Raw genomic sequence first — 9,836 nt, 5'->3', positions numbered from 1 at the left:
TATGTTTGATGTATGTCTTTATATGCCGTTTGTACACCGTGCTTAAAATTTACATACAATTTATTTGTGTCTTTTTCTTCAAGTTATTCGAATCTTTGCCAAATTTTTTCAAAATTGAGATATTATTGTAATAAATAATAAATATATATACATATGAAAATATTTAAAACTATCTCAAATCTTCACCAGATTTCTTCAAAATTGATTTATTATTTTATAATAAATATATAAAAATATAATTAACTGATAACTTGTTTAAAAGGGATAAATAAGTTTACAATGTAACAATAAAAATTACCACAAAAAAAGAAGAAGGAAAAACATCTTCCCCGGTCCAAACTTACTTTATTTTCTCTTATATTTTCCCCCCAAGAGGCAAGAAGGTCCAAACTTCACTTTATCATCTGTTGCCGTATTGAAGCAGAGAGACCTTAGCTTCAATCTTCAGCAGTTCGATTCCTATCTCCTTTTTCAATCCTCAACCATGACTACCACCGCGGCACAGATTCCCGAAAACCCTATCAAAACCCTAGTTCACTCCTCCGACCCTAATCCCACCCCTCTTTCCGAACCTCTGCCGCACGATTCCGCAACCGACTCCTTGAAATCACCACCACCATCTGACGGCGCCAAAAACCAGCCCGAGAAAGAGGCGGCAGCGGCGGGGGATGGCGGCGGCGGTCAGGCTACTGATATAGAGAAGAAGATGAAGCGAGCGGAGCGGTTCGGAATGCCGGTTCAGCTTTCCGAACAAGACAAGCGAAACACTCGAGCCGAAAGGTACTTTTTTTCACTAAAAAATTTGTTGCATGTTTTTGGGTTTAGCATTTTGCTTAAAAGATAAATTATAAAATAAAAGATAAAGTTATTTACCATTATTGGAATTAGATGTTCCGTACTTGAGTGGAATAGACTCATATAGCCAGGGGTGAACGTAGTGTTGAACTTATGAGTTCATCCGAATCCAGTAGGTTTGGCTTGAACCCTGTATATATATTAAAAAATCCACCAAATAAGTGTAATTAATAGATTTTGAACCCAGTAAATCAAATGGGATGATGTAGAATTCCAACCCAAACCCATAATGGTCAAATCCTGAATCTGCTTTTGCATATAGCTGACCTCAACTAGTCTGAGATTGATTAGTCTGTTGGCTGGTAAGCTTTAGACTTTTTATTTGTCTTAAACGATGAAACAGTTACTAGTATTGGATGAGATGGGCCCGAACAGAGAGAATATATATATAGATGATTCATATAGCTGATTCATGTTCTGGATTGAGGCATAATTGATTGGTTGGCAAGCTTTAGTGTTTTGTTCTTGTTGTGTTTATTTTCAGGATTTGCAAGGCATATTAGCTAGCTGAACTCCTTGTTCAAGTTCCTAGATATTGAGGCTTAGTACTGCTTAGTAAACTTTAGGGTTTTGTTCTTGTTGTATTTGCTTCCAGCCTTCCACAATATGTGAAGGCATGGTAGCTGAACTCCTTGTTTAGGTTCATTGATGATGGTGTTGGGAAATATTTTTGCTATCCTTTTACAACCATAGAACCTATCATATAAAGCTATCTCCTAGTGTCACGGGGTCATAATAGGGAATTGGCGGACTCTATCTTATTTGAATTGCGAGAATAACTATTTAACCATGCCATAAGGGGCCATTCTCCAAACAGTGCGGGTCTCGTGCTGGAAAGGTGGTAAAATTTCCCTTTGCTTTTCTTGTCTAGCGATGTAGTTATCTCTTAGAAGCCTAGCTTTGTGACCTGAAATTGGTGCACAAAACCCAATTAGAGTGGGGTAAACTGGTAAAGCAGCCATGAAACCCAAGCAGAGTAGGCCATGAAAGTTGAAATGCTAAATAGCTTAATTTTGCTTTCTGTATCCTTCATAAGTAGAAAATATTACTGGAAAGTAAAAACTTCCAGCAACGGGTTCCTCAAATTGCTCATCTTTCTTTCCAGCTGCCATATGATTGATTTTCAAGCCTTACATAGTCCAACAGGCAAATCTTGCATTGGTACGGAAATGGGATTACCAATAGCCATAGTCACAAGACTTATATGAAGAAAACTTAATTAGTTTTGAACATAATAATGACTTACTTAAGTTGTTCTTTACATCTTTCTGTTGGACTCTGTGCCAGGTTTGGCACTGCATCTGCAGCTCAGGGATCAGATGCTTTAAAGAAATCGGAGGAGCAGAAGAGGAAGGCTAGAGCTGAGAGGTATCTGTACTATCTATTGGGCCACTGCCAGCTTGGACAGTTAGCATTTTTATGAGTTTGTTGATAGATTTTGGTTCTGTCAGGTTTGGGCTTAACCAATCAGACAGTGCTGACGAGGAAGCTAAGAAGAAAGCTAGGTTGGCAAGGTTTACATCTACCGCGAAGGCTGATCCTGTAGAGGAAGACAAGAGGAAAGCTAGGGCCCTCAGGTTATAACAAAACTTTTGCACTTCTTTCTTTATTTAGCTTGCAGTCAACTATATCAATGTTACTTTGGCTTACGGCTTTGGTTGATAGTTGATATTATTTTGCAGGTTTTCACAATCCCAGTCTGGTTCCCAATCACAAGAGAATGGCAAAGGAAAAATTGAGCAGGTTTCATTTTCTATACACTTGGTGAAGTTTGTGATTTGAAAAGAATTGGGAAAAAAAGAAGATAATTAGTGTGTGTTTGCTTGAGTTTTCTCTGTGATCATATGGGTGATATTCATGTGATACCTAACTTTTACTTATACGACTTTCTAATTATTGCATACATTCTTTTACTCAGGATACTGTTGTGGTGGAGAAGGCCGGAGGAGGAACATAAACCACTCTCAAACTTCGTTCAACAGTGAGGCTTGCTTATAATGTATAGCTTATTGTTGCTGCGCAGTGTAGGAGTTTTCTTTAGAGTGACTTTGAATTCCCTAAGGTTTTGTTTTACCCCTTTTTGGAGATTTTCCCTTCCTTTTTCTGTTTGGCAGGTTAGAATTCTAACATTTTGCAAACCTCCCAGTAGCATCTAAAACATTATCCTTCAGATTAGGGTTGCATGGCCTTTTGTCTCCTAGTTTAGCCAGTAGCACTAGGATACATGGACAAAACCTCCTTGGTGTCGATCTGTCAGAAGTGACCCATAAAGAATATCTAAAGTGAACTTATCCAAAAAAAGAAAAAAGGCAATATTAGAAATGTTGAAGTTACTCTTTAAATATGCCCTACTTACCTTTGATTTGATGACTTCATCATCAGGCTTTCCTCTATTAATCTGGAATTATTCTCTCACATTCTTGTGGTTTTACCTATCACCAAAAAAAAAAAAAAAATTTGTGTTGCATGTCAAGGATCAAGTGGCAAAAGCAATTTGTTTATCACTTGTCGAAGTGCTCAATGTAGGTTTGAAGATATTTGATATTAGATGTTTCTTTTGTCGGGGTAGGTAGGGCACAATCTTGTTTAGATCTAGATGTTCCTTCAAGACTTGTTAGTGGGATTAGTGGGAAGTGCAGTAGATTTTGATATTTTAGAAGATAAGCATTCATCCTTCATGACATCCTGGAGGCATCATATGTTAATTCTAGTTTAGCCACATTCTTAGTGATATTCCTTGTTGGCCTTGGCAGTAGGAAAGGTAAGAGTATTTGTTTATTGCATTATGTGGTTGGTACTGCATCTTTGTTACATCTCATGGATCTCCTGAATGATATTAAGGGCCTTAAATTTTGTTTTAAGAAAAAAGAACCACTTGATTGTGCTACATGTTTGCAGAGTTTTTTATTTGAGCAAATTACTGTCAGTTACTGCCCATATGGTGATGAAGTCATCAAAGCCATATTTATATATTACTTAAGCTGGTGCACCTGTGTTTTATTGATGGCTCTGTTTTAGCAAGGTTCACTAGTGAAAGACTATTTTCAGGTTCTTGTTTCAGATTTTATTGTTGTGGGTCATATGAGACAGATTAACACCAAGGAGGCGTGTTCAAGTACCTAGTATCACTGGGTGAATCCCTTAGGCTGTAGTCAATAGATGTCCAAATTAGTATAGAATGACTTTGAAGGCAACTGCTTGTTCTTTTCTGTGCTTGGTTATTGAAGTTTAGTTGCAAGTAGTAGTACTTTTGTTTCTTGAATTGTAAAGACAGTAAATTTACATTCTGATTTTGTACTCTACAAACTTTCATTGCGCTTGTGGTGGCTTTTCTTCTTTTATATACTTGTTTATGAATGTTCAGGCCCAAATTACTAGTAAAAAGCAGCGAATGTTACAAGCCAAAATTTGAGGCTAGTTAAACGTGTATAAAAGTGCCTACAGAGGGAATTGTTGAATGTAAATTCAGGACTTGTAAGAGAAAATGGGGACTCCAATTGGACTAAAATGCCTTGATTAATGACCAGTGACTGGTGCTCATTTCAGGTTTATGGACTGTGAACAGTTGATATATATTCTGTTGGTAGGGGTTGTTTAGCTTTTAGCAGTTTGAAAAACAATGTAGAGGCGCCAAAGAATTATCTTCGGTGTTTTCAAGTTCATATCCGATTTCTTATTTTCGTTTAACCAAAGAGATCTATGGTTTATACCTACCAGGGGTTTTCGGTTTTGTATACTTGCTACCTGTAAAAAGGCAGGCAAGTGAAATCCACCCCGTCATGTACCATTAATTTAGTAATAGTAAATTTCCTGGTAAACGGAGAGAAATCAAGGAGTTTTAGTCTAGGTGAATGCTAAATGGTTGTGGTTTTGCATTGATTGTTTGCTATGGTAAGGCTTCTGATGTGGAAAGATCCTACGGTATTAGCAAAAGTTACCAGAGATTTAATTTTTAGAGGCAATGCCGGAATTCTACTGTCTCATGTGTCGTCTGACATGCACGAAAGGCTTATATTATAATTGCAACGCCACAATCCCAAGCAAATTGGAATTGTTATATGACAAAATCTTCACTGTTATTAGGGGAGGGTGGTGTTATTAGGGGAGAAAAAAAAGAACTTTTTTACGAATTTCTAAAGAGAACTTGTTTGTAAAATGAGTAAAGAAATTAGACAATAGGGAAAGCAATTAGCAAAGGACTAGTTATGATAAGTTTAGAGCCTTAAACAAACTATTGGTAATAAGCCAGAATTAGGCAAAAAACAGGTAGCTTCATATCTACAAATTGCGAAAGCTATATAATATAACAAAGTGATTGGGACATCGAAGAAGCAATGTTCTCGTCCTAGCTTTTATTCTTGCTGCAAACGATTGCAATATTACTTATTCTGTGTTGCTGTTCTCGCAATATCTCGTATACCTTTTTACGTTGCCAGTAACACAAGGCTAGTACTACACTGCACAGGAAGTAACAATCAATTGAAAATGAAGGAATGGAACAACGCATAACAATTAAATTACAACCCCAAAATCATAAAGAAACTAAAAGGAGTAAAGACACAAGAAATTTGGCTCCTAGAGCTTTGATCAAGTGGTAAGAGACGTGATGTGTGGATTAGGCGCACACGAGTTCGAACACTGTCGCAGACAGAAGCCTGGTATTTAAGTGGGAAGAGTAAAGGAGCAAGTCCATTATCCACCGAGGCTCAAACCGCGCACCAGGTTGACCCTCTGGGATTTCTTGGTTATCAACGGAAAGAAAAAAAGACACAAGACATTTGAGGCCTCCAAAAGAGAAGCTCTCTTTTTCGGATGTTGCTTTGCACATGTGGTGGTTACAGCATGTTCTGCAGTCTTTCCAAGTGGATCGATTGGAGTGAGAATTCGTGTGAAGTCTTGGAAACTATCGTTTGGGAGAGGCGGGCATACCTCCTCCTCCTCCTCCTCCTCTAATGGAGAGTATTGGACTTTGAGAAGAGCTTCTGTTCATGGAATATGGATCCATAAACACAACCACGACCGTGATATCATCATGGAAATGCCTCCGTACACCTCGTTCGATCTTCTTCAGGTCTGAATATCTCATTTCTCTTTTCTTAGCTGCCACCCGAAGAGCAGCTTTGATTAGTCTCCTTGCTATCCCCTGGTCCAACAGTAAGAAAAAAGCACACCCCGAGTCAATAATCTCGTTTATCCGAGACGTGGAAGAATACTAACATTACTTTAAGTCGGAGCAAGAAACAGTTCCTTCCCCTCTTAAAATTTGTAGATTATGAAGTTTTTACGAAATCTATTGTACCAGAAAAGCCTCTTTCAATTGAGTGAATTTTCTTCTGTATCATGGACTCTTTAGATTAACAACAACAACAACAACAACAACTAAAAATCCAGTGGGGAGAGGCTGTTTCCGATAAGACCCTCGGGTCAGGAACGATGAAACAAAGCAGACTCTTTAGATTGTTATTTAAAAATAAAATCCTAATGAAAGAGAATATAAAGGGCATTATCCGCTTACATTTCGGGGTTGACTGTGGACTGTATCAACAGCCTCCTGGTTACTAAGATGTTCCCAGAGACCATCTGAAGCAAATATGAGGAACTGATCCTTGGAAGTCAACCTGTGAATGAATATTGATGGCTCCGCACTGAGGATTGGTGTAGAGAAGGACTCGGGCAATCTAAACTTTGCTAATAATGGTGCCCGATTGAACTCTGCCTTCTTAAGATAGGCATCACCAATGGACCTTGAAACCTGTAAAGAGGATAACATACAAACATCAACTCTTATGCCACGCACGACACCTTAGGAACGGCCTTCTTCGGGGTAACTTATACAAGGCACATTTGGTTAAAGCAACACCAGATGGTCAAAAAATTTATCTCTTCTACAAAAAAAAAAATTATCACCTGTATGATACCCTTGACACGCCAAACTTTGTGTTTGAGAAGCACAATCTGCGAATCCTGGGGATGCAATGATCTAAGCTCATCTCTAACAGACTCATTATTAGCGTTGTGCTCCATTGACAATTGGATAGCTGTCACACCCCTTGCACCTTTTTCTGCTCTACCTAATACCACTCGTGAATCTCCGGCATTGGCAACATATAGTAGTCCGCTGCAGATTACGCCCACCAAACAGCATGATCCCACTGATGCAATTTGTGGCTTCTCAAACCATTGTTGCTTGACAAGTGACAAAAACTCCTCTTCAGTTGTCAAGAAAGCTTTTTTTATGACATCTGCAGACATTTCTTGATGTTCTGTCGCAAATTCTGCAAATGAAATGACAAATGTAAGTAGAAAACCTACTAGCGTTTATTCTACTTCACAAACACGAGTTCATTACGCCGCCTACTTGTACAGCTACAAAAGAAGTGTTGAATGTAGTAAGGTTGAACGCACAAAAGTATTGAGGATTCAGATCACGATATACAGAGCATCTGGAGATGGTGCCATATATGTATATTTCGTTTACTTCTACTGGAGTGTTATTACATGTATCAAAAGTTTAGTCATTACAATATTTCTGTTCAAAGAGGAAAATAGCAAGCTGAGACGTGCAACTGTGATGACAGTTGTGTTTGACGAACCTAAATAAAAGTGACCAACCAGATCATATATCTCAAAAGCTTATTTAGACTTCCAATTAGACACCAAATTGCATTCAGAGCACCTCCTAATTATAAACTATCCCATTAGCTATTACACTATCATAAAGTGTTAAAAGAGCTTATTTGAGAAGAAAAGCAAGTGGTGTCTGATTAACCAAAAAGATAGCCTGAAAACAGCAGAAGTTGAATTGAAAGTTATGTAGTGTCTTCCTATATTGCGCGGACTCTCCAAAATGCTGCTGCACCCATGTCGGATCCTCAAAAAATGCACTACTTTTGGAGGATTCGACACGCATCCGTCGACATTTTTGGAGAGTCCGAGCAACACAGGTGTCTTCAAGGTCGTAAGTAAAGCAATATCGCAGTAAATACTAGAAATTTGACAAATAACTTGAAAATTCTCTATCAAGAATATCACTAGGCAAACAGAAATTACGATCAATGTGAGCTCGTCACATATTGTGGAAGTCATCATTGCAAATGGTATACCTAATTGTACAGAAAATTGGCTAGATTTTTGGGAACTTAATATACATGGATATAACACTTTAGTAAAGTTAACAACTTCTTGGCTTGTCAATGAAACTTATGACTTATCAAAAAAATTTAAAAATGGCAAATGGCACAATCTTGTAAAGATCAGATCTAACAACCTGACCTCTTTTAGGATTTATGTCAAAACTTATACAGCATTGGCATTTACAGCCTTGTAAAAGTCAAATATTATGAGAAATCATTCCATTCGTTCAATCAAATAAATCAATTCCACATAAAAGAAATACCATAGCATGAACAAGACACAAACTATTTTGAACTTTCAACATAATATCAAGAGAATCAAAACAATAACAAACATTTATGCAATCAAAAAGCTAACATGACTTACTCTTAAGATTGGAGAACAAAGTGTTGTTTACGAAGCGGGACGTCTCCGGTCCTCCATGTCCATCATAGACTCCAACAAATGTTCCATTTGGACCTGATTCAAGACAACTCAATGGCCCTGATTCAAGTTGACTTTGATCTTCCATCAAATTATTGGCTTGTATAGTTCCCATTGAAAATTCTCCATTTGCATGAACCCCTAAATCCTTATACCACATTAAACCATCAACTCTACCCCTAGTATCACCACCCCTCCCTACACCATCCCCCTCAACATAAGGCTTCCAACAAGGCTTAATCATTTCTTTTTTGCATACAACAACAAGAAACTCAGTGTAATACCACAATTGGGGTTTGGAGAGGTTAATGTGTACGCAGAACTTGCCCCTACCTTATGAAGGTAAAGAGGTTGTTTCCAATAGACCCTCGCTCAACGAACAGTGACAAGGAAGCAAGCAACAATATCAACAATAAGAAAAAAACAAAGACACAACGCGAATTTCTATCAAATTACATGTATATCTGCTTTATTCAGAAAAGTCTACCAATCTTGATAAAGTTTGTATCTTTTTTAGCCCCCTTTTTAGGTACTTACAAAATTTATCCAAAAGAACCAGCAAACAATATATTCATCAATCCTAACCTTAGCTCCAGTTTTTGTTTATGTTCAAAACCCACAACCCCAATTCTTGATATTATACCCCCACCAACACAACAAGGCCTAGACACCATTAATAAGCAAAAAAACTGATAAAAGATTGAAAAAGACCAAAAGGGTATGGGCAAAATTGAAGCAGCAATATGTTCCCTGAGACAAGAAAGCAATAGTTTTTATTTGAGTTCAGAGAATATGGAGCAGTGCTGTTATTTTGCATACCTTGAACCTGGTTTTCAATATAGGTGGACCTTACCACAAAAATTTTTGCGTCAAATTTCAACTACAGACTTAGCTGTTAAAAACACATAAAAGATTGATGGTGACAGAGTTTGTTCCTGGATCAGAGGGATTAAACAGGGAATGGATAACAAAAATAAAAATTTAGTTTGTTTTTTTTTTTTTGGAAGTTTTTCTTTGGGGTCAGAGGATCTTTTGGATTGGTGTCAGAGAAGATCTCAGAATATGATGTAGAGAGAAAATATTTAGGGCAAAGAAAATCTTTTTATTTATGTGCTGTGCCTATATAGGTTTCTTTGCCGACAAATTTTTTTTTTTTTTTAAATAAAATTTTTACTATTTTTGTAGCAGAAAACCTCCTATTTTCTCTCATTTTATTGCCTTTTCTCTCCTTGTTTTTGAATGTTTCTAGTAATTTTGGCCAAGTTGCTTTCTAGGCCTTTTTATTTTTTTAATTTCAATCTCTCCATCCTAATATACCAGAAATTTATATTTATCCTCAAGCCTCAACTTTTTTTTTAACCTATCTCACCCCATCAGGACGATCAATAGCGTTCCCGCTTACCCTCTAGCATGACTCGAACCCT

At 37.4% G+C, this 9,836-nt stretch overlaps 2 protein-coding genes across 3 annotated transcripts; one reads left to right on the top strand and one right to left on the bottom strand.

Moving 5' to 3' along the window:
• The first annotated feature begins 354 nt into the window (after positions 1-354).
• Positions 355-4,023, top strand: LOC104119792 (protein MODIFIER OF SNC1 11-like). Of its 2 annotated transcripts, XM_009631378.4 has the most exons (6): positions 355-780; positions 2,143-2,223; positions 2,307-2,432; positions 2,538-2,598; positions 2,774-2,854; positions 3,904-4,023. In XM_009631378.4, the coding sequence occupies exons 1-5, from the start codon at positions 485-487 to the stop codon at positions 2,810-2,812; spliced, it is 603 nt and encodes a 200-aa protein (XP_009629673.1). In that variant the 5' UTR covers positions 355-484; the 3' UTR covers positions 2,813-2,854; positions 3,904-4,023. The 2 variants fall into 2 exon arrangements, with proteins under 2 accessions (XP_009629673.1, XP_009629672.1); XM_009631377.4 differs by lacking the exon at positions 3,904-4,023 and having other exon boundaries at positions 2,774-3,197.
• A 1,290-nt stretch (positions 4,024-5,313) lies between these two features.
• On the bottom strand, positions 5,314-9,139 carry LOC104119793 (probable protein phosphatase 2C 38). The gene is made up of 4 exons (XM_009631379.4): positions 8,356-9,139; positions 6,763-7,130; positions 6,371-6,607; positions 5,314-5,998 (listed from the first exon to the last, which is right to left on the bottom strand). Exons 1-4 carry the CDS (start codon positions 8,654-8,656, stop codon positions 5,759-5,761), a joined length of 1,146 nt encoding a protein of 381 aa, XP_009629674.1. The 5' UTR covers positions 8,657-9,139; the 3' UTR covers positions 5,314-5,758.
• Positions 9,140-9,836: the final 697 nt, after the last annotated feature.

This window comes from Nicotiana tomentosiformis, chromosome 7 (genome assembly GCF_000390325.3).
Source record: "Nicotiana tomentosiformis chromosome 7, ASM39032v3, whole genome shotgun sequence".
In the NCBI taxonomy this organism is placed as follows: Eukaryota; Viridiplantae; Streptophyta; class Magnoliopsida; order Solanales; family Solanaceae; genus Nicotiana; species Nicotiana tomentosiformis.
The sequence above is the reverse complement of the archived record's forward strand: the minus strand, read 5'-3'. Positions and strand labels throughout refer to the sequence as shown.